Source organism: Triturus cristatus, chromosome 9 (assembly GCF_964204655.1).
Source record: "Triturus cristatus chromosome 9, aTriCri1.1, whole genome shotgun sequence".
NCBI classification, from domain to species: domain Eukaryota; kingdom Metazoa; phylum Chordata; class Amphibia; order Caudata; family Salamandridae; genus Triturus; species Triturus cristatus.
Window position 1 is genome coordinate 44,208,870 of NC_140592.1, and position 25,146 is coordinate 44,234,015.

At 45.8% G+C, this 25,146-nt stretch overlaps 1 protein-coding gene across 1 annotated transcript in view; it reads left to right on the forward strand.

Moving 5' to 3' along the window:
* Positions 1-25,146, forward strand: part of PRKAR2A (protein kinase cAMP-dependent type II regulatory subunit alpha) — an 826,119-nt gene that overhangs the window by 472,596 nt on the left and 328,377 nt on the right. The window contains exon 7 of the mRNA XM_085624357.1: positions 8,074-8,175. Within this exon, the coding sequence (XP_085480483.1) occupies positions 8,074-8,175 (102 nt within the window). The remainder of the gene's footprint in view (positions 1-8,073; positions 8,176-25,146) is intronic.

The window sequence follows — 25,146 nt, forward strand, 5'->3', positions numbered from 1 at the left end:
TGGAGTTTGCCTTGTTAATACTAAGAGAAGAAACTCTAGAACACCAGACAAAGGGAGACCAAGTGATATTGTCGGAGTGTTTAGGGCAGCTAAAGTTGCAATAGCAGTGGCATGAAATTAAAAAGAGGCCCCTGCCCTGACACAATGGCATGCACGATTATGGGGAGCACTCATAATGGAAAGAATGGCAGATATCTTTCGGGATAATTTAAAAGAAATTGAGGGATGCTGGGTATCATATTTATCCTGGGTCACAATTCCTTGACAACGTGCGCCCCCCCTGCTTAGAGCACTCTACCTCTTCCAGTTTTAATACCGGATAGATACACACAGGAATATCGCGGTTAGTCAAATATACTCACTCCGGCACAGCTCTCTTGGTCACACGCTCACACCGCATGCTGAAATAGCCGTCAAGATAATCCTGTCCTCTGAGTATCTTAGATTCCCTCATGCTCTCCTTGCCCATCACACTATCTCTGTTTCCCTTTTGTTTTTTCCCCTTTTACTCTCCCGCCGCCCCCCATTTTTCTCACCTAGTCACTGTTGACTGGGGATGTATGGGTTAGGGTGGGCGATGGGAGGGGGGTTGAGTTGGTCTTCTCAGTTTTTCTAGAGATTTGAACACTTAAACGTTTAGAAAAATGCTTGATTACTCGCAGACCGAAATGCAACTGAAATTATTTTTAATGGTCGAACATGGCTAACAGGGAAGATGTAATGCACTGAACTGCTTGTTGTTTATGAAAAAAACTGCTCAACATACATTTTTGAGGAGAAACAATAGAGGATGCTTGATCATATGAGAAATCATCAAATAAGGTGAAATCTCATAAAAAATCAGCAGAGGCTGAGCACATCAAGGGGGCTTTATATCTCACTTCTCTCTCATAAAAGGCCTTTAAAAATATCTCTGCCAGTCACCTTTAAGGCGTTATCTTCTGGCAAAATTCGATCAACGGATTTGCAGTTGATGAGTAGCATGTCAACGAAATCGACTGCAAGGACCACGATATCAACTATGCCTATGATGCGGACGACAACCTCCTAGTCATCGAAGACATTGACAACTGATCCGATGACAAGCTCTTTTTCATAAACAGCAAAATTTACACCATTCAAAAGCATATGTCGTCGTAAAAGCACAAACCTCTTTCTGATCGTTCCCGTTGACAGTGCAAAAGGATGCCATTTTGATTAATGAAGAGGGGATTCCGTTACTGTGCTTCCAGAACAGACATCCCCGAGAAAGGGGTCACCATTGCCTCCAACAGACCTAGCGGAGGTTGTTTCTTTCGCACGCGTTGTCAAAGCAATTAATTTGGTATACTCACAACAATGATGACACTTACAAGCACATAGGCAGGCAGTCATCAGTTTCCGAGTCACCACTTTCGCTTCTGGTGTTGAGAGGTAGCAGGTGTGCCACTGTGAGCCAGGTGTGTTCTGGTGAGCCGCGGAGCTGCAGAGCAGCGGTGGCGAGAAAGCGTGTGAGTGGAGGGCAGCTGCCGTGCCATGCTGGGGGCGTAAAGGACGGTGCCAGAGAGTGACCGCGGCCGGATCGGCAAATAAGTCCTGCAGTGCCACAGAGCCCACAGCACATATAGTGCCTGCCCCACAGCGTCTGAACGGCAGTCTCTTTGCGGAAACACAGCCTGAATGGACGAGAAGCCTCGCAGTAGCCTCACAGCTCCACAAAGCCTGCCAACTGCCCCACAGCCTCTGAAGAGCAGAGCAGAGAGGAATAGGGCATGCCATCTGGCTCAGCAGTGAGGACCATGAGGACACTGAGCTAGTCAAACGGAGTGTACAACAGCGGTGAGCGGTGCTGTGGGGGTAGGGTGAATCTCGGCCATATCATATTACCCTGCAGTCCCCTCGTATGATCTCCTTCTTTGGGGCTGGAGTAGTTGCACCTGAGGGCAGGCAGGATTGACATTGACACTGGAAGCACAACACACCATTGAGGGAAACCGTGATACTATAATGGCATACACAGAGACAACGGAGGGAAGGTGGGACGGGCTCGGGGGCAGCAAGCTGACCGGGCAGGCGGGGAGGGGCTGTGGTAGCACTGAAGACCATGCATGGCAAGCGGGAGGGTTGCTGGCAGCACAGCATCCATGGTGAGCAAGAGGGAGGGTTCAGGGGCATGCACAAAAGACCATAGAGGACAGAAGAGAGAGGTAAGGGCTGGACGCAGACAAGGGAGGACAGGGCAAGGGACTTCACAACAGGCCATGTAGGGCAGACCGGAGTCGCAGTTGCAGCACAACAGAGCATGGAGCGCAGAAGGGAGTTACAGCATAATGGACCATGGAGGACAGTTGGGAGGAAATATGGGCATGGAACTTGGACAGGCAGGTTGTAGGTGGCAGGGACAGGCAGCAGCCATCTGACGATGCTAGTTAGGTGGGAGAGGCAGTGGCAGCTCAACAGAACACTCAGAGTAGATAGAGTGGCAGGTCCATGGAATTTGATGGGCAGAAAGGAGAGACCAGGGGCATGCACACAGACATGACATCGGAGGACAGGGAGAAGGAGAGTAGATAAGCCCAGAGGCTAAGCAGGCGGCCAATGAGCCCCTGAGCCCAAGGCATGCTCCTCTTCATGTCTTCTTTCTTCCTTTCACGCACCGCTGCTTACTTGTGCTACTGGGCAACTATTGGGTCCTAATACTTGCCTCTAGGATGGCACTACGTACCTGTTATTTGTATTTATTGCTGCTTTTCCCCCACCATTGTTTACTTTGTGTTCCGCAACTCGTATGTAAAGCGCTCTGATACCCTCTAGGGTCATGTTGGTGCTATATAAAACTTTTAAAATAAATTATACTGCAGAGAATTGGGGAACAGAGGGCAAGAAGAGTGGGCAGGGACATCAAGCTAAATGAAAGGCATTGGATGTACACTGAACCATGCAGGGGATGAGGGAGGGGCTGGTACATGGACTCAGACAACAGAGTAGGGAGGAGGTGGATGGAGCATCAAGCTAACTGTTTAGGGAAGACAGGAAGGGTAGTGATAGAACACATACATCTACTCTCACATTTACTCACTCACCTATACAGGCACTCATATACCCGATCACTCACCTATACTGCCCTTCACATACTCAGTTACTCGCCCGTATACCGCTCACACACAGCCATACACATGTTCACCCCTAGAGCCCCTCACACACTCACTCATCCAAACACTTCCAAACCCACCCAGACAGGTACTCAGACAACCAATCAATCACCTATACAGCCACCCATGTGCCCACTCGCTCACCCATACTGCCACTTGGACACGAAGTGACAGACTGATATAAACATTCACACAACCAGTACATTGACCGAGACAGTTAATCACTCACTTATACAGTCAGTCACGCACCCAAAGAATCATCTTTAGAGGCGCTCATACACGCACTGATTCACCAAAACACCTGGGTATATATATACATCTAACACCCATACATTGTTTTAAAAAAACCCTCCGCCACTGGATGACGTCATGAGTGATGTCATTTGAGATGTCATCAGTGATGTCATTTGAGATGTATGCAAAGCATGTGAGTCTATAGCTCTACATGCCAAGAACAGATGCTTACAGGGTAAGTAACAATCCATCCAAATCCTTCAAAGAAATAAACAGCACTCTGAAATAGAAGAACATCGCCACAGTTTAATCCATTAGAACACTCCGGAAATGACGCGTTTCGGCTGTCAGGTGACAGTTTGTTGTACAACCGAAACACGTCCAGTCCGGAGTGTTTTAATGGATTAAACTGTGGCGAGGTTCTTCCATCTTTGAGTGACATTTCTTTCTTTGAAGGGGTAAGTCAGTGCTGAATTTTGCCAGCGGTGACTCTTACATGCACCACCAGCGTTTTAGATGCAGGCCGACCTAACAACCACAACTTGTTGGGAATATATATATATCAACCTTTGTTTTGTTCAGTGAAAAAAAAAATATATATATATATTCACTTTACTATGTAACGTTAAAAACTGAATATATATATATATATATATATATCACAATCAGCCATTCAACAATAGTAATGAATAGCATTTCTAAGGAACACTTATAACGACAGATTCCTCACTTTGGGAATATTCCCCAGGCACCAGACTGGGTACAGAAATGTTAAAGCAGTATTCCCCCTTAATCCCCCCCCCCCCCTCCCACCACCACCCAATGAGGCATGTCTTTGTGCATGGTTACATAGAACTTTTCTAGAATATGCGACGACTGCAACCAGATGTATCCAAGACCATACGCATTATGTGGCGAAGCAGTATGTCGCCATACATCAGAAGCTCTATGCGGTGACCGGTCTATAGAAAGGTCCCGTTGCCTCTACAGCTATCGTCATTGTTGCAGTCTTCGAGTAAGTCAAAGGAGAAGCACCAGAAATCGAAGTCGTAATTGTCCCTTTCCCACTGCTTTTGAACCCCAGAGTGTGTCTCACCTGGGCTTATGTTAGATTTCAACTAGAATTGATTCAAAGTCTGGTCCTGATGCACCCAGAAAACCTACGACAATGCAGGAAGTGTAGGGGTAAAGGAAGGCCATGCTGTGCATTTTGTGCACTTTACTAGTACCTCTGGCTTGTCTTTGGGCCCAAAGGATCTGCAGAGGCCTACAGTCTGATTTCCATCAGCAGGTCCTTCCTCACCACAGTCTGTGCCCCTCATATGTGCTTTTGATTCTGCACTGACTTCGGTTCCGGTACCAACCAATGCTTCAGATCATCATCGATGCCGGAGGATGATTTGCATCCCATGATGATGTTTTTTTAGCTCTGAGCGGACTCAACCTTGACTGAGGCCTCACCCTGTTCCCACTGGATTGCATCCACCCAGTAACCGTTCTGATTTGGATACCCTGACCTTACCACGTGGTAGGGCTCAGACTTTACACAATCTTTTCTGCACTAACTTGAATACTGACAATTTTGATTAAGTGAGTCATTTTATTGCTCAGTTTTTGGAAGAAAACAGTTATGCGGGAACAACAGTTATGCGGGAACAACAGTTATGCGGGAACAACAGTTATGCGGGAACAACAGTTATGCGGGAACAACAGTTATGCGGGAACAACAGTTATGCGGGAACAACAGTTATGCGGAAACAACAGTTATGCGGGAACAACAGTTATGCGGGAACTACTAAATGCGAGTGGCCTGTACACTTCTCTAGACTTCTGGCCTTGTTTTACTTCTCAGTCCGGCTACTAAGTAAAGCGTCTCCCTCGTCATTATACTGGGTCAGCACAAGGTCTAGACTTGCCACTGCTTACTGTAGAGGTGAAAACCAATATTGTGACAGAATTACTCCAGCCTGGCCAAGTGCCTACAGAACCTCTGTTTATTATTGAATGAGGCGCTCATGGACACCCCTCTGGGCACTTGGATGAAATCCTGTTCAGGACTTCTAGTTAATAGGTAGGTTACCCGGCGCAACAGTCCAGCCTGAGGCGACCCTGACTTTAAGTAACATCCCAAGCCCTAGAGTTTGGTGGTACCGGCATCCACCGCAGGGTTAATCCCAACGCCTTCCCACCACCACGCCTGATTGTTATACTAATTCTCCACTAATCCTTTTGCATTTGGGAGTAGCACGCTACTTGCCGAAAAGCGCTTTGACTCCTCGTCCGGGGTAGTAAGCGCTGTATAAATACAATTCCTATGACAATTGTGAGTCTAAGAATAGAGTAATTTGGCAAGTGCATTTTTTCTCCATGATTCTTGCTGTGCGATAAGTGAATGCCAGCTGCTTCTTAGGCCGCTACTCTCATGCTGTGTGGGACACCATGGCTTAAGTCTTATGGGCAGTACTGAGCTATCTCCAGGCATCTCGGATTCCAGCTATCCTGATGGCCTTGACACATCAAAATCTGTACCGCACTCAAATTTGCATCAACCTACTGCTTGGGTCGGGCGATGGGTACGAATGTGACACTAAGACGCCACACCTGGATGAGGTCTACGGAATTCTCCGGGGATGTCCAAGCATCCCTGATGGACATGCTATTTGATAACTTTTGCCTTTTCGGCGAGAAAGTGAACTCCTCCATGGAACGTTTTCAAGAAAGCAGGGCCACCGAACGTTCTTTGGGGCCAGTCTGCCTCACCCAGACAGTTCCATCAGCTATTTTGCCCCTTTCGAGGTTATGGTATGGTGTCCAGTACCACTAATGTCAGACCCTGCTATCAGCCCAACATGCCTCCCAGTCTTTTTGTATCAGAGGCTGCGCTCTGCAAAGACAATCTATGATCCAGATGTTTTAGCCTCTCATGGATCTCAGTGTGGATGGCTTTGAGGCTGCTAGGATTGTTGGCTCCCAGCATCCTGCTGATGCATGCAAAATGGCAAATGCTGGCTCTGGAATGGGAACTGAAGTTTGCCCAGCATTAGGGGTATCTGTCTGACTGTTTCTAGTTTTCAGAACAGACTAATAAAGACGTGCATGGATGACTCCTGGACTGCGATTGGTATGGGGCAGGCCCCTCTCCTTACCCCTTTCGACCACCTAGCAAAGACAATTTCTTACTTCCGTTTTCCACATACTTCATCTCATCACCTTGCTGAAGACATCTTTGTTAGATTATCCTATCAGTACCATCCAGACAAGTATAACTAGTTGCCTTATGTAATCCCATTTCTACAACAAGCTGCTGTGTGGGGGGTGAATGAGACTTATTACCTTGCTTTATTGATTCTAGCTGCTTGATTGTTGATCTTGGAGTACAGTCATTTAGACCTACCCCTAAGTGTATGGCATTCAGCCTCATTCAAGCAAATGCCACAAACACTAGGTATTTCTTTGGTATGTTTTCATAATAACCGAGTGCCTGTTTGTACTCAGTTATAAATCAGTTGCCCCACATGGCTTATTTTGTCCTTCAGCACTCTTCATCCAGAGTGCCTTTTTCATCTGTCTTCAGGCACAGAAAGAAAACCAAATGGACAGCCTGTTTTCTGAAATAATTGTGCATGGTCTTTTAAGAAGAGCCGTTCACACTTTCTCCAGTTAACTTCCATCATGAGACTTTTATATATAAAACTGTTGCAATAGCAATACGTTCCTCATTTGATCGTTCTTTTTAAATGGTAGTGCTTCTGTTTGGCGCTATGCCTCTAAAAGGGGAAGTGCAATTAAAGCATTTTTAATAGGTCGAGTCTTAGATGAAATCTAACAATAGTGAGATGACTTTATAAACTTGAGACTAACAGTGATTCCTTGGTGTATGTCCCAGCTCGCTTCATGAATGGCAAGAGACTGTAAAATTAGCAGCTACTTTCAAGTTAGGCTTTTGCTGCCTTACAGCCGTCATATGGATGCATAAGCAGGCACACAAAGTATTTCTAGACTGGAAGGCTAACCTCTTCGTGTGCCTTCTAAGTACTTGATACTTGTTACTCTAGTCAAACATTCACATCAATAAAAACAAAATGCTAAAGAAGATTTTTACCTGCAGTATTGTTCCTTCAGAATTGGTACCCTTTATTAATGTACGTGTAATCCACTTGATGACCTAACCGTCTTTCAAAAGAGGAGCGCAGTGAGTAAAATAGTTGAGGTGAAGTTACAAAGGATGCAGTTCAGATGAGTGGGATTGAAACGTTTTATGGCTAGAAAAGTTTAGTATATGTATTTCCACTTTGTCTTTTCGTGATTCGAAACAGGTGACCTCTTTTGGTTGACACCAAGAGGACCGAATGATGTTGGTCTACTGTTTACAGGTTACTTTCTAAAGTGCTATGAATGTTAATACATAGGCTTCCCAGCCTGACAACAGTCAATATATATTATTAAATCTATGAGTGACATTGCATATAAGTAAAATTTCTTTCCATGCACCTTTTAAATTGTCTATAATCGAAGAAAGTGTTAATAACTTCTGTACACGTTTCTTTCCTCCATATTACAGTGCCTTTATTTCTTTTCAGTAATATACATTTTATTCATGTGTAGCCATGTGCCTTAGTGGACCTGTTCAATATTTAGTCAGTGTTAATATTAACTTTGCTAACAGCTGTATGGTGGACATAATCTGCATTCTTTGTTTATTTTGCAGGACCGAAATACTTTTAGAAGACTTGTTTTGAAAAACAATGCACAAAAGAGAAAGACATATGAGCTATTTATTGAGTCTGTACCCATCCTTAAATCATTAGAGGTGAGATCTTAGGACAAATTTGAAATGACTGCAGTTGTAATGCATTCTGTTAGATCCAAAAGAAATCATTGCTTTCATATTGATTATAGTAAAGACCATAATATATCATGCAAAGTTGGCAAATGTAGGGTCCTCTGTCAGTGTACGGCTTTTAATCCTACTATATTTATACTTTTTCATTGCTTGTTCTCCACCCGAATAACATTCATTTAGTTTTCCAACAATCTAGTACTACCTGGAGACAAAAGGGTCCACTAATTGTAAGCCAAAACACACCTTTGACCATCATCATAATCCACAAACCTTTGATATTCATATCTCAAATATTTTACTAGTTTCCTCATAACCATCAGACTTGGAAGGAGCCAAGACAGATGGTGTTAAAACAGGTGTAACCTAGGTTTCACACTGATGAAACATCTTTGAGGCACATGACCTAATCTTAGAGTACCGATATTGCATTTTAACCCTCAGACATTCTTCTATCGCAGCACCTCAATAGTGAAAATCTGGGTAAGAAAAGTTGGTAATTAGCTGTGACGTATAACCACCGGAAGTGCTTTATAGAGAAGATCGCATCCACCAAATCCTTCAGTTACTTGGATGAAAAGAGGCCCAGGTTAGGATGATAAAGCCATTGCAGCCTTTTTGTGAAGACTAATCTGACAGCACTCATTCCACACATTTATGTGATCTGCAACAATTGCTTCTTCTCCACTGGGTCTTCATTTATAGTCCTAAGCAGTGAATTGTTTAGCCCACCCAAGGGATCCCAGAGCATTTTTTGCAAAATTTGCTGAAGGACCTGGAGAATATCTATTGAAGATCTGTCAAGATTTGAGTGGTGTGGAGAGGGTGCTCACTCTACCACTGCTCCCTCCATCTTTTCCAGGGACCCTTCAAGAGGGACATCCTAGGAAAGGTCTTGACATGAAAAATGCAGGTCCACCTTGCATACATAGAGATTCGTGATACTGAGGGTAGGTTCAGTCTCAGCATAAGTTCTGTCCAGGGCTGATTCACAAATGAGATGTCACTCAATGCCAGCATCAGAAAAGAAGTAGACATTGGAAAACTACTTTGAGCAAGTCTTTAAACTTCTCTGTAGTATTAGTTCAGAAGATTAGAGTAGAGTACCTCATGTGCCGGACTCTTGATGCAAGACAAGTGCCTTCTCCTGCGGGAACCTTGTCATTGAGCTCTGCTTCCAGAACTCCCTCCCCATGGCATCAGGCGTCTCCAGGTGTACTTCCTCCTTTGCCGCCTTCTCCTGTGATGCTAATAGCCCCTACTCTACCACAGCCTGTAGTCCCTCTTCTTTCTCCCACTGCTGCATCTCCTCTTGCATGGCCACAGACTAGCAGAACTCCAACGCAAAATGAAAATCTTGTTCTCCATTGTGACATTTTAGGAGTTCCTCAGGCTGGTCACTTTCAGTTTGGCTTTATCAGGTCTTTTATTTACCTTTCATATAGACTCGGTCGTGGATCTTTAGGTTTAAGGATTTAAATCCTGCCTCTGCTGCTGTTGCACTTTGTGGGGTTCTTACGGCGAGAGTGTTTGACCCCGGATTTGACTATTTTAATCTCCGGATTATCTTTGCAGCTGTGTTGCTGGTTTGTTCTTTTATTTCACTCTGAGGAGGAGCTTAGTCTCAAGTTCATACCCTTTTTTGGGTATACAACTTACTCTACATGTAGTATTGGTTTGCTATTGTTTAGCTCTTTAGGTGTACTACTTTCGTAGTCTATTTGTTTACTAATATATAGTTTTCTCTGAGTACCCTGTCTTGTGTGGGCATCACTCGGCTATACAGCTTAGTCTTTCTTGGACTTCTTTATATGCTTTCTTTGCCTTGTGTGAGTCCCTTTTTGGGGTTCCGTTACATTTACACGCCCCTCTGTTTTTTCTTAGCCATGGTAATCCGTGCAGTTCGTTTTCTCTTCTTGAGCCAAACCCTCCAGTATTTTGCGATTTACTAAATTATTGCGCAATCGACACTTCTGTAAAATGGCTGCGCTTTTTACAGAAGTGCCTGCAAAAGTTTTAGCTTTTGCCCTCCCCACTGGGCATCAGTAACTTCAGAGGAGGCCCAACGTCTTCAGCAGCAAAGCAACTCTTTCTATCCTCTTCATGTTTGGCACGAATATTCAAAACCATTTCACATTGGTCTCAGCATGGGTAGAGCGGGGCTTTCTTACCTTTATTGCTGCCTTAACAAGACTAAAATGTTTTTTTCAGCCAGTGTGCTGGGTAAGCATCTCTCCCAAACACCACAGGTTTCAAAGCATCATGGACCCACATGACTTCTGAGCTTGGTGCCAACAAGAGTCTGAGCATTACGCAAAGTCTTGCAAAAAATAGTCCCTGGTGCTCCTGAAGGCCATCATGGAGCACAAGTCATAGTTGTACATCGCAGAGCATAAGAAGCCAGGCAGATCACGCTCCAAGTCCTAGGCCTTGTCCTGCTCCAAGTCTCATAGCCGCTCCCTCTACAAGTTACTATCCTTGGGAAAGTCTAAGGCGAAGTAGAAAGTCAAGCCTTGCCATAAACCTAATAAGTTAAATGGAATTATTTTCCTTTCTGTCACCTCTGCTATGCGAGGTTTTGGAAAGGCTGTACTTGCAGGATCTGATTGCACCCCCATCAAGACTATAGTAACCTATCCCAAAGCAGGTCCTGATGCACCCAAAGATTGCCAGCCCATTGTGTATCCCACAGCAGTTAAAGGTGTACAATACGGCAATGAAGCAATTCTTCCACACAATTCTGAGAACATTTCCAGCGTCTCTGGACCTCATAGATCTTCTGGGGCCTCCATTTAGCCTTCACCTGGCAGGAACTGCCCCAGTGCTGACTAACCTCCACATCTGAGCCGAAGGCCGTAATGTCTGATTGCTCCAGTCACCAACTCCAGACCCAAGTACGACACCTGTTTTGGCTTCGAAACAGACTTCAGCCCACCCTAGGCTAGTGTAACATGAAATAAGTAAAGCACTGCCTCTGGCCAGAGAGGACTACTAGGCCATTAGGACTACTAGGCTATTACCTTGAGGGCACATTAGAGGTGCTGAAAACCTACCAGCTACTGGTATGCCAGCTGAGCTTCAAATTAGCATTCCAAGGCAGTAAGCCTCAAAGAGCCCACTGCCTTTGGTATGCAAATCTGGCTTCACGCACAGGATTGGATGCCGCCCCTCTCCGAACCCCCCCCCCCCCCCCCCCCTCCCCCCTTTTGTCCAGTGCCCCTATGGCACCTGGACAAGCAGGAAAATTAGTAGTCAGGCGTTCCCACCCTCGGGTGGGCTACCGGAAGTGGATACTTTTCAGAATCTGCTATCTTTGTAATGGCAAACTTAGGAACTCTGGAACAGGACTATGCCCACTTCCTACAAGAAGTGGTCATGTAAGGGGTGTAATGACCCCTGGGTCAGTAGCTTATTGGCTACCTCCCTACATTCCCCTAACACCCCTAAATGTAGTATTTAGGCAACCGTGGCACCAGGAAATCAGATGCTGCCAACCTGAAAGAAGACCGACGTGAAGATTCACAAACCGCAAGAACAGAAGATCAGCAGCTGACCTGGTACCAGCCCTGCCAACCTGTCTCCTGTCCTCGACAATTGCGCCAAAGGCGACTTGTCCTGCAGCTGCTGTGTCTTCAAATGCCCGGGAGAACTGCTTTCACTTTGCCCAAGAACCAGGAACTCCAGTGGAGTAGCAGAGCTGTTCCCCTGCATCCTGTAGAGGTCACAACACTCCTGAGGCGGAAGCCGGGAGTACACTCGTTTGTTTTAAAATCGCGTATTTTAGAAACTTTTGTGTTTATCTGTTGGGCACTTCCCCCTGAGCACTCCCCCCACCTACCTGCATCAGAAATCCCCGCGCAGCCGATCTAAGCGCTGCCGTGGGTCGGAGTTCTTTTGCCACCATTTCGTCAAACCCACAGGCCACGGCCGTGAGGCCACGCCCCCTCCCCTTCAATCAAAAACAATGTGCCTTCCCCGGACACACAGCGGGCGCGCCAAAGGCAAGCCCGTCCGCGCCAGGCCGGGACCAGGGGCCAGCCTCGTCGGTCACCCCATCTCATACTCGTCTAACACCCTCAGAGAATTGCAACTCCTTTACCCACCGCCTTCCCCTGCCACCATCAGACGAATCACCACAACCGGCCTCGCACGCCCAGACCCACCCCCACCTGGCAGGAGCGCACCCCCTGCTAAACCAGCTAGGAGCGACACTTTCATCCGGGTGCTGTACTTAAACACCCGCTCCCTGGTAAAACACCAAGTTGATATCTACATCCTCCTGTCCATCGAGAAACCAGATGTACTTCTGCTCACTGAAACCTGGCTGACCACAGACTCTCTCCCTGACATCCTGGCCGCCCTCCCCCCTGACTACTACATTCTCCACGCTGACCGCACCGGACTCCGTCCAGGGGGTGGGGTGGCAGCCATCATATCAAAACATCTTAACTTCATCTCTACATCTTCTCTTACTTTCCCGGAAGTAGACAACCTAGTTATCAGTTTGAAAACTAACGCAGGAGCCGTGACACTCCTTCTCATATATCGGCCCCCACATTCTATGGCATCCTTCGCCACCTCCCTGATAAAACAGCTGTCTGACTTACTGACACGGAACACCAGATTAGCTCTCTTCGGCGATTTTAATTACTGGTTTAATGACGCCAACGCCGGCCCCCATGCCACCGAGCTCTTTGAAGCCCTTAATAGCCTCAATCTGACCCAACTAATCTCTTCGCCCACCCACATCAAGGGCCACATCTTGGACCAGATTTGGACCCACAATTTAGCACTCACCCAGCCTTCAGTCTCCCTTTGCGTGTGGTCGGACCACCACCTAGTAGACACCATCCTCACCATCACCGGTAGTATCCCCGCTCCTCTGATGGCCGGCGGCCTTTCACGGAAATGGAACTCCCATGACTCCCTAGGTTTCCTTTCGACCTTAGCCGACACCCGCCCAGCCACCCACACTCCAGCAAATATCGATGCGCTGGAAAGTGATATTGGTACCTGGCTAAAGTCGGCCAGCGACCAATTTGCCCCCCTAACCAAGTTCCCCCGCACCAGACACCATAACTCTCACAGGTGGTTCTCCGGCGACCTCAAGCAACTTAAACTGAAGGTCCGCCAGCTGGAACGGACGTGGAGACGTAACTACTCTGAGCCAGACAGACTCCAATTCACCATAGCACGCAGAGAATACAAAAATGCAATCTCCCTAGCAAAATCAGAACACTTCTCAAACAGAATCTTGTCCGCATATAATAAATCTAAGGAGGTCTTTAAAATCATGAATGAACTCACCACAGACGATAGAACCCTCCCTACCCAGACCCCCACCCAAGAGACCTGCGATGCTCTCAATCTCTTCTTTATTGAGAAAATCAACAAAATCAAGGACTCAATCACCCCCCTCCCACTGGCATTCCCGCCAGACACCCCCCCCCCCCAACAACTCATCGACCTTTACTCACTTTCCCTCCCTCAATCCCATCTCACTAGCTGAACTTGCGACTCGAGTAAAATCAGGCTCGCCGAATGACTGCTGCCCCCCCTCGGTCCTAAAGGACGTCTGCCTTAAACTACCAGACTGCATTTTACCTCTGCTGAACAGCTGCCTTGGCACCGGTATTGTCCCCAGCTCCTTCAAGGAGGCCATTTTGGTGCCTCTCCTGAAGAAACCTGGTGTGGAACCATCTAACTACCGTCCCATATCTCTTTTGCCCTACTTCTCCAAACTAATGGAGGCCTACGTCACCCGGCACCTCTCCAACTTCATCGAGTTTTCTGGCCACCTGGAGCCTAACCAGGCCGTCTTCAGGCCGGCTCACTCCACCGAGGCTGTCATCCTAGCAGTTTTGGACACACTTAGGAGGAACGTAGACACAGGGATTCCCCAGGCCCTCGTACTTCTGGATCTGTCGGCCGCGTTCGACACGATGGACCATAACATCCTTCTTCACCGTGTCGAGCGAGCAGGCATCCAGGGACCTGCCCTCAAATGGATCCAGTCCTTCCTGACCGGCAGAACACAAGCTGTCCGCCTGGGCCCCTATACAGCGGCCAAAACCCCCACGACTTGTGGTGTCCCTCAGGGTTCTTCCCTGTCGCCACTACTTTTCAACCTCTACCTCCAACCCTTGATTCACTCACTTCAGAGTTGGGACATCACAATATACAATTACGCTGACGACTTGCAGATCATCTTCCCACTCAATTCCCCGGATGCCGTCAATAGCTTCCAGTCCGCTATGTTACACATCCAGCAGTGGATGAACCACAACCAACTAAAACTGAACCCGGGAAAAACAGAGCTCCTCCTCCCCGGCTCCAGCCCTTCCTACTGGGGCCCGCGGTTTTGGCCTAACGAACTAGGCCTTCCCCCGGTTCCTGCGAAATCAGTAAAGAGTCTTGGGGTGACTATCGACGCTGAACTCTCCCTCGGATCGCAAGTGGGCGCTGTGATCTCCTCATGCATGTTCCAGCTTCGTCAAATTCGTAAATTCAGTCACCTTTTACCTCCAGCTGCCTTGGTCCAGGTTGTTATCTCCCTGGTACTCTCCCGCCTGGACATCTCCAACTCCCTGTACTACGGACTCCCACAGTCACTGTTGCGCCGCCTCCAGGTCATGCAGAACCAGGCAGCCCGTCTCATCTACAAAACTCCCAAATGGCAGTCGGCCAAACCCTTGCTACACAAACTGCACTGGCTACCCATAGAACAAAGGGCGGCTTTCAAGCTGGGCTGCCTTACGTTTAAATCCCTCCATGGCACCAGCCCAGCGTTCTTGAAAACACTTATCACTCCATACCACCCCACCCGCAATCTCCGCTCAGCCCACCTACACCTGCTCGTTGCCCCTAAAACTAAAACCAACAAATTTGGTGGCCGCCGGTTTGCCCACCTAGCTCCCAAACTTTGGAACCCTCTCCCCCTGCCCATCAAATCCAGCAGTTCCCTCCTTCACTTCAGAAAATGTTAAAAACCAAAGGCATCCCCATGTCCTAAAGCATCGTGAAAGCTGAGCCCACTCTTTGGTTCAGCCTGACTGGTTTCCCAGTCCAAGCCTGCCTCTTTTCACTGGGGCTGATCCTCATTGACTAACATTGGGCACCAAATGCTGCAAAGCACCTCTGCACCCGGGCACCCCAAGATGACCTGTTGGTGCAGCCTTGGATCTTGCCCCATACTTGCCTTAAGTCCAGGAGATTGGTCCCGTAAATCGCTGTGAAGTAGCTGTATGCATTGTGTCTTTCCTCCATAGGATAACATTATTGCATCAGAAACTGCACTGTTGATTTTTCAAACCTGTAAAAAATGTGTAAATCATAACATACTTGATTTTGATGATCTTGGTTCCAAAAGTTATATAAAGATGAGCGTTATTTTTATAAATTGGTGTGGATCTCCCTATTGCATTGTGTTCATCATTTATTGACTCTGCTTGTATTTACAGAGATCTAACTCTACTCTCTAATAAGCCTAAGGCTGCTCGACCACACTAGAAGAGCACCTTGGGATTACTAAAGTAAACACTTGTCCACTTATAAAGGAATACCTGGACTCTTTGCACAGTGTACCACTTTTTGGTATACTATGTAAAGAGCCAGCTTGCTACATTGGTGATGCAGCTCTGGGGTACAAGACTTGACATCTACTGTACCACGTGGTTAAGGAATCCAAAATTATCATTAGTTTAAAGCATTTTCCCGATTTTGTTTTCTAAATTGTTTAAAACCTAGCTGTTAGGGTCTTGTCTTAAGACTCACAGTGAAACCGTTTAGAATTTAAAAAAATATACTACTACCTAGGCCCAAACGTCTATTTTAGAATTCTTTGTCGTTTTCTAAAAAAAAAAAAAAAGAAAAAAAAGGTCCCAGCTTCAGTAACATTGTCTTTTACAGGTTATCTGGTTCAGGACTTCAACCTGACCTCTTATTTGCTGCTTTCTATGCAGCAGTTAAAGATCCTCTGTCAAACTATAAAATAAAAACGTACTCAACTGTTATCAAGGCAAAGCTCCCGGAGCTCTTGGCAGAGTATGAGAAAACCCATCCAGAGGATGAAATTGTTCCCGGTCAGGAGGTTGACACCGGAAGTGAGGAGAACTTACAGCCTCGTCCCCTAGAGAGAAGACCTCCCAGAGGAGGATCTTGCTTTTGAGAGACTAGCCAAGAGGGTGGCTTTACAAGCCAAAATCCTGGCTATAGAGAAAAAAAGAGCTTGGAATGGTCTAGGATTCATCTTTGGTGGCAGCAAAATTATAAATAGGGAGAAAAAAGAAGCTTTTGGCCCAAAGAATCCCCATAGGAATCGTCCCCAAATATGTGGAGGGTGATAGCACATCACCAAATGGTTTACAGCCTTTGACAGGGCTTATAAAATGAGGAGACTCAACAAAAAGTATTGGGTCTCGCTGCATTGGGAGCTGTTCTCAGGAAAGTGTAGTGGACACTGGATGAGACATGCTGAGTCCTAGGACCTCATGAAGGATACCCTGATTGAGGGCTTTGGACTCACCACTGAGGAATATAGAATTAAGTTCAGGCAGACTTAGAATACCCCGAGCCAGTCCTGGGTTGATTTTTTTTTTTTAGTTAAAACACTAGGTGGTTGGTTGAAGGAAAGTCAGTTGGAAGATTATGACGGGCTTTATAATTTGCTTATGACGGAGCATCTGTTAAGTAACTGTTCTTCTGAAAAGTTGCATCAATACCTTTTGGACCTGTGTCCAGTCTCTCCCCCGAGTTTGGAAGGAAGGCTGACCATTTGGTCAAAGCAAGAGTGTTCAAAATGAGTCATGGGGGGGTGACCAAAAGAAAGGGGTTGCTAAGCCCCCCTCCCTCTCCAAGAGAACAAGCATTTGCAATGCAATATTAATCGCATTTCTGAGAGTTTGAGCTATTGGCACTGTAAATGACAATGCCTTTTATTTGTTTTACAAACCAGCACGTAAATAAAAGGCATTGTCATTTACAACGCCAATAGCTCAAACTCTAGCAAATGCAAGACCTATTGCATTGCAAATGCTTGTTTGTTCAATGCCATAGAAACAGAAACTTGCTAATACAGGTGAGGTCAACAATTTGTGGTGATTTCACGATGGATAAACAGGGAACACATTTAACTGTGTCTATGGATAGGCAGTTCGTATTGTGCTGCGCTATGAAACAGTTATAGTTTGTGGCGCTGTACTAATACTGAAGCATGGGACAACACTCAGGAATGTATGTAATAACTGTTTTTTCTAACTTTTGAAATATCTTATGGCATCCTACTGACTTTGGCAACTCAACAAGATAACGGACGGAATGCTGAACATTGTCAAGCATTCAACCTTTATCACAGATCTGGGTTAAATCCATTGTTTTTTGCTCACCGTGCCAACCCAGTTTCGACGCAGCCTTTCACGTCCTACCATTCGAGCACCTGGTGAACAAACATGGTGTCTGAATGTAAGCAGACGTTCAGATCAATGTGTAATCTGAAAAGTACAATTTCTAATTTAGAAGGGGGTGTTTCTGTCCTATATCTACATATGGGTAATATTCGTATTATCCGGGACTTCGGGAGACCCCATTAGGTGCCAGGCAGTGACAGCTCCTCGACCAAAATTTGCGCGAGGAGCACTCTCCTCCCGTTTCCTGAGCAGCGTTTCCACTCAGCCATAGTGTATTTTTCGCTGCAGTGTCCGCAACTTCGCAGACACTGGGTCCACACACCTTAGCGAGTGTGTAGGTAAACAACCTTTTTACTATTTTTTTCACTTATCACGTGGTACCTTTCACTTTGCCACTCACTTACTTCACTGGTCCTGACGAAAGCTCCATAATTCCCCATGAGAGCTGAAACATGTAGACCTACAACACCGACAACTAGTAGATAATATTTTCTTTCGTAGTTGCATCACATATCCTGTTTTTATTTATATCCTGAGCCGCCAGCAATAAATTCCCCACGGCAAGGACTCTCAGAGATATTTTTAGCATTCACGTCATCACACTCTTGCACCACACCAGCTCCGCTGTAGTCAGGCGTTGTAGCACAACCGGGGGGCATTCGGCCACCCGGTTTGGACCCCAATGATGAAGCATGACACCAACCAGGTTGGTGTGTGAGGGGTTTTTTAACTTACCTAGTGGGTTCCCAAATACCATCTTACAGTGATCGTACCACACATAGTTTGGTTCGTCCACCATTGATAAAACTAATATTCGTATTATTCAAGTAAGTAATAAGACCTGTCATTCAGAGAAGGGCGAACTTGCGCTGTCAGCAATCTCTATCACAAACTTTGGAAAAACGTAGATCACGGATTGGAAAATATTATTCATACGACCGACCACAAGGAGATTAACGATAATTGCATACATTTCTCTACATAAAGTAGGTCTGTTAGCTAAATGTTGACACTGGGACCCGGGTTCTGATCCCGGCTTGCCTACTTACTTGAGCGTACCGTTTGGACCTCTGCAAATGAATCACCCTGTGCTTAGTTCCTTCATCTGCCAACCCCGAGCGTGATTAGAAACTGAGCAAGCATTGATGTTAAGTCCCATTTATAAATAGAATATAAATATATATTTTAATAAAGTATGACCCTTGACCTTACCGCTCAAGTAGATGGCAGACTGGCTCACGGGTGTTTTTGCCCACCTCCCAGTGCCAGCGCTTCTTGTCCGCACCGGGGGATTCTTTATCCGGTTTACACGGACACCCTATCTCTGGGGGCTTAAATCTCCTCTGACCCTTGGCTGCCAGAGAGCTCACTGACCCCTTGGTGTCCGCTACTCAGCCCCTCCTTGGAGGGAGAATCCGTCCCTCTACCACCCACTCCTCCGGTCTATGCTCCCAAAAGCACAAAAATGCAGGGACTGCCTGTTTTAGAAGGGGGAAAAAAAAAGAGAAATTTTTGTTGTTGTTGTTGCTACAACGGTGTTTTAAAACGTGAGAAGCAGACCTGAGCATATGTCCAGGTATATACCATTTGCGGTTGGGTGAGGTAAGAATGGTTCTTTAGCACTTGCCCACCCATGACTCGGTCTTTGCTGCTCAGCAGGGGTCCCAGTGCCAAACGACATGTGACCTTATGACCTCTGCTATAGAATGAATGGGAATTCTGTGGGAACATAAATGTCTACTATGGCATCTTGTTTATCTGTGCGTTGCTAAGCACAGCTTAAGGAAGGCTTTTATGGCTCGCTTTACAAGCCGCTCATAAAAACTCTTTGACACTCGTCATCGTTTATCACCAACGATGCCAATAAGTGCTGATGAGATGTGTGAGCGTCAGCACTAGGCTTTGTTCACCTGGTTGCCAAGAGACAAAAATAAACGTGAAAAATTCGGTGACGCAGCCACTTTGTCTCCCAGAGGTGCCCCTGCCCACATAGCTGATAAACTCTGAAGTTTGAGTGGGATGATCTCCTCACTCAGTGCTGGCAGGGCCATAGGGTTTCAGTTACAAATCAGGTGAGCAACATGCAATGGGATTGAAGAAGGGCTACAACTCCCAAAATGCATTGCTAGAAGATGAATTCACAGCGCAGGACTGGAAGACCGCCTTGTAGAACCCTCTGCTCGTTGTTCAATGTGCCATATTTTCTATATGTACTTCCTTGTGCTGTGAACAGCAGAATAACAGGGTGGCTCAGATCGCGCTCAAGAAAACATCTGTAAATAGGGAAATATCGTCAGTTACTAAAGCCGCTGAGCAATGGATTTAGGGGTGATACGCTGCATTCGCTCAGTGCCTAGAGTCATTAAAGTTTGTGGTGAACACTGTATAAAAAAAGCACATCTTGGCTGCAGAAAGAGAAACACGATAAAGAAAATCGTGCTTAAAGACTAAATAACAGGTACTGTGTAAAAACCGAAGTAAAAGGGCCAGTCGCCATGGAAGTTGACAAAGACGAGGGGGTACTAAGGAGGGACTAACAACCCTACTTATCAATCAGAAGCCAGCATTTAGGAAGGACAATAACACAAGCCAATGGCAAATGTGTGCAGAGAGTGGGCGGAGCTTCTATTCCTTTCTCCACTATAACCAGTCTCACAGAGCAGTACATGTGTGCTGACTCTAGGCCTGACCTAAAAAGGGGGACCACTCTAGATGCAAAGATAAGGAGTACTCTATAGGTCCCTAAAAATCCTGTTCACGAGGGTGGGCCCAGAGACGCCTCACAAAACAAGACTGGGTACCAGGGTAAGAACTGGGGTCCCAAAACGGCTTGGTAGTCTGGTCTGACTGTAAGGATCAATTACGCTGAACCAAGGACACTGCCTGTCCTAATAACAAACCCACTAGTGTACCTCCAGGGGTTGCCAGTGTAGTCTTTGAGGATGATTCTTCAGATGAGGTAGTCCTTTTAGCTTTTAACTGGAAAGTGGAACCAAAAGCAGATGACTGGTGACAGGAGATTCCAGAGGAAACCAGACACTTCTACCACCTACCGGTGAAGGGATCCCAGCCACTGCCCTGAGAAATACCTGTGCCAGTCACACCATTGAGTACGACAGGTTGGTACTCAAACAGTTTATCCAGTATTGGTGTAACTTTCATAGATTCACATGCCTGAATCCTTCCCTGTCTTCGAAATGGGATTCCCCCAGTAAAATATTCAAGCAGTGCTTCAAACATTTCATAGGCTATAATGGTCCTAAGCCATGTCAATAGTAACCTATCTATGTCCTTTTTAAAAAAGGACCCAAGGTTGGAACACAGCCAATCAGCTGCCAGCACCCTCTAGAACACTATCAGCAGAGGCAGATTATCTCCGATTTTCACTGCACGTCATGTGGAAGGGAGTCTCTTTGAGTGCAACTCAGTTTTTCTACAACTTTTACAAATCTAGGCATGTCTGACAAGAAAGGCCTTTTCCACCCATATAAGACCTGTGGCAAGAAAAGAGTCCATGTGGATGATCCAGATAAGGAGTGTATTTACTGCTTTTACCCAAGGTATGAGGTAAGAGAATGTAAAATTTGCTGCACCTTTTTGTCTAAAACCCTCGAGGATAGAGAGGGAAGGTTGTTGCTGTGGCTTCAAACCACAGAGCACCAGAAGCCGCCTTCGGAGGAGGAGAGTGAGAGATCCTCCACATCTCATAAGAGGGCCAGATCTAAAGACAGTTCCTCAGGAGAAGGTACGAAACATCATAAACCTTCCCATTTTACCAAGAGCTAAAAAAAAGACAAAAGCTAAACACTCTCCAGAACCGGCGTTGTCTGTTCCTTCTACACTGTCTAGAAAGGAAGGAGAACGCCCAAGAGCCGCCTCCTTCAGATCCTGTGGGGTGGAAATCTCTTTAAAAATCGTCTACAACATTCCCTCTCTCGTCGACGACAATGAGTGTTACATCGTCGACGCTGTTGTCAATGGCAACAGCGACAATGGCAATCCAGGCTCCTGTATAGTCTACGAGAGTTTCCAGAAGCCCATTGACGGTGAGAACTCCGTCATCGTCGAAGACCGTCGACGCTCCCCCCGTCGACTAACATTCCATCGGCGAAGATCCCATTGACGACGACTGCACTTCCATTGAGGATGACACCGTCTAGGATTGTAACGACGACACCATCAATGATGGAGTTTTTGTTCCCGATTATACTGGTGAAAAGCCCCCACCCCCACGAGAATCTGTGAGAAAAGTGCGAAATGGACCTTGGAAGGATGGAAGACGGAGAGTAGGTTGGGATGTGTGCTGCTTCCCCGGAGAGGTGGAGATCAGAGCAAGATTCAGACTGTTCCAGCTGAAACTCCTACACAGGGCATATTACACAAGATCGTTCACTATGGGTGGAACTGCAACGGATCGATGCCTCAGGGGCTGAACACAGACGTGCACACTTATACACATGGTATGGGAGTGCCCAAAGATGCGCCCATTCTGCCATTCCATGGCAGGCTATCACAGGCAATGGAGGGACAGCTGGAGCTGAATGCACAAGCGGTTATACTCGGAATCGGGGGGGACAAACACTTGGTATAAACTAGTTTCTTTTCAGTAACGTAGCAGTAATGCTGCCAGATGGGATGTAATTCAGAAGTTGGGTAGTCCCGCCTCCCTAAAAGAAGATGGGTAGGAGGCCAACATGGACTAGTGTATGTGGACAGAAGAACAGTTTAAGAAGCGATGGAGGGTAGTGCCTTCTTAATTGATCCACGTCAGTGGATAATCAGCATCAACGACACTGCTCGAATGGAAATCATTAGTGTTATTTTTATTTGTATTTTTATCAAGGAAAAACAAAAGCCGAAGTGTTTCGCCCTAGTGGCCCATTGGCCGTGGGCTTTTTCAAGGCGGTGTAAATTAATCATCAAAGTCTTCCTGTGAAAGTGGAAAATTCAGTCTCTGCGGTCTTCGGGAAAAGACAGAAGAACAGGTGTATAAATCCAGTGCATGTCATGGATGAGTCTGGCAGATGATTTAGCCTCGAAGCACTACTCAAAACAATGGAGCAAGCAATTGGCCGAGCACAGAAACGAGCTAAAAGAAAGGGGCAGATATGGGATAGTCAAGAACACAATGGATTTGGATGGTCGAGTCGCTGGATAAGTGGGAGAAGTTCTCTATGCTATACTATGCAGGAAAGCAGCAGGCTCCCAGGTCACAGGCTGACCTCTAGCTCGCTGGTACGGTGCACAGACTTGAGCGCCCCTCACCTCCCAGAGACTAGCTATTAGCGATACCAGTCCCGTCTCAGCAGCTCTTCAATTACTCTGCAGAGTGAAAAAGCTGCTTAGAAGTGGAATGAAGTGGGAAAGGTTGAATATCCCTTTTAGATCAGAGTTCAGTAGTGGAGATGCAGATCCTCTATCGAATGTTTAAAAAAAAACAGTTTTGTGCAGTTCCTGTCCACGTTTCATTTTCTGTCTGTAGTTCAGACAATCTTATTGTAAGATGATGACTCTCCCTGGAGGTAATGATGAGGATGACTCCAAGTAGATGTGCCATTGACATGAACATAGTTAGTGTGAAGCTGTGCACCTGGTTTTCATCATTCTTTCTTGAGGCAAAGACAAAAAAGCAAGGCCCTGAACAAAAGCTTCTCTCCTTCTAGCAACTGAATCAGTTTGCTCAACCTCATTCCACCACCATGAACTAAATGGCAGTGCTCAGGAAGGACTAATCCGCAAATCCCTGCTGAAAGGTCTACCATAGAATTTCTAAAGGCAGTACTGTCTCTATCACTCCACTATTCATTCTTGGGTTTCACTCTCCATCTGATGAATGCAGGCATTACACGTCTGCTGCCTGAGGCTGTATCACAAGTCATCCAGTGCCATGTGAAACCAGGGGCAATCCAAAATATTTCCCACTACTTCACCTTTCACACACTAGCAAACAAAATTGAGTCCTGCTACTGTTCAACATACAAGCAGAAACACTTGTCATACATGCAGGTATATCTGTGCAGTGACTGGACGTGAATTGTAAGTGGAACTTTACAGGAGCAAGGCTTTGGGCATTACGGTATAACTTTGCACAAGTGAAATAGTGTGTCTAGTTCTTTGGATTTAAAATATTCTGTGCTGCCTTAATCACTCACAGTATGTCTGAATTTACAAAGACTAAAGGCTTGTGTACTTTAGAGAGTATGCTTTTGCTGCCCCTCCTCATAGCCATACCCTGGGCCTTGACAATTTCATGCTTAGGCTTCAGTTCACATCTAGGGGTTCTCGTCTGCTGGGGTAAAAAAAAAAAATCAAGGTACCAGTCTCACATGCATTCAAATACTCAGAGTTAGGGTTGGTTGTCAGTATGTCATTCAGGCGAAGTTCACACTCCTGCAAAGATAAAATGAGAAGGCAACTGTAACTATAATCCTTGTTCTCTTTCAGGGGAATTTTTTTTGAAGTAATCAGTAAAACTCTCCTGCAGTGGAAAGTTTGGAAAAGTTAAGGTTTTCTACTCCGGATCCTGAGGCTCTGTAAAACATAAGCTTAGGTTAATGCCACTCACAAGAAATACTGGTGATAGTTCCTTACAGGAGCAATAACGTTTTTTCAGTTTCTGTGGGCTGCAGACTAGCGAGCTATATCACCCCACGTTTTTCATTTTTTTTATTAAAGATATTTCTGGACACTTGGAAAAAATTGGCTTTCTAATTAAAAATGTTTGTTTTATTTAGTGCTCAGAGATCCTGAACACAGGCAGGCCTATTACCTACTTAATATTTCAGTGAATACTCCCCCGAAAATAGAGCTAGGATTATAAGTAAGTAACTTTTCCTTGTATTTGTCTAATCCTCATATGACAATATTGAATTAGTGGAATGCATGACGAAGACATAGTTCGTATGGGCAATTTCCAAATTCTAATGGAATAGAGTTTTTGTGTCTGAAAGTTGCAGCAATCAACTCTTGCTGATGTACACTTGTACTGATGGGTACACCCTCCCACCCCCCATCCCCCAATTGCCTCATTGTCTCCTAGGAAGATTAGAATACTTGGATGGTTTAAAAGTTAATTGGATCTTTGTCTGAGTATTGCAAATTCAGTTTGCTCCAGTATTGGAACACATGCTTGAATCATTCTCAGTCATCGAGATGGGAGTCCCGGTACCTTATAAAAGCAATGCCACTCTAGACATATAACCTAGGGACCTAAGACCCTTTTTGTTTAGCAACATATTAGTGTCCTTAATAAAAAAAATACAAAACTTTAAAATCAACCAATCTGAAGGCACCACCTTCTGGAACCTTCCTGAGAAAAGCTGCAGTGCCTCATATTTTCTACTGCATGTCGTGCTAGGTGGTTTCCACTGAGCTCTGCTAAGATTTCTTAAGCATAACTATCGAAAGAGGTTTTCACACTGTTTTTTCCACTGCTTCAGTGGCTTATCCTTCTTCAGATACCAGTTCTTAGTGGTTGGTGCTTCAAACTGGTCTCCATTATGCCAGAACCAAAGAAGGGGCTCTTCAGATCCTGTGG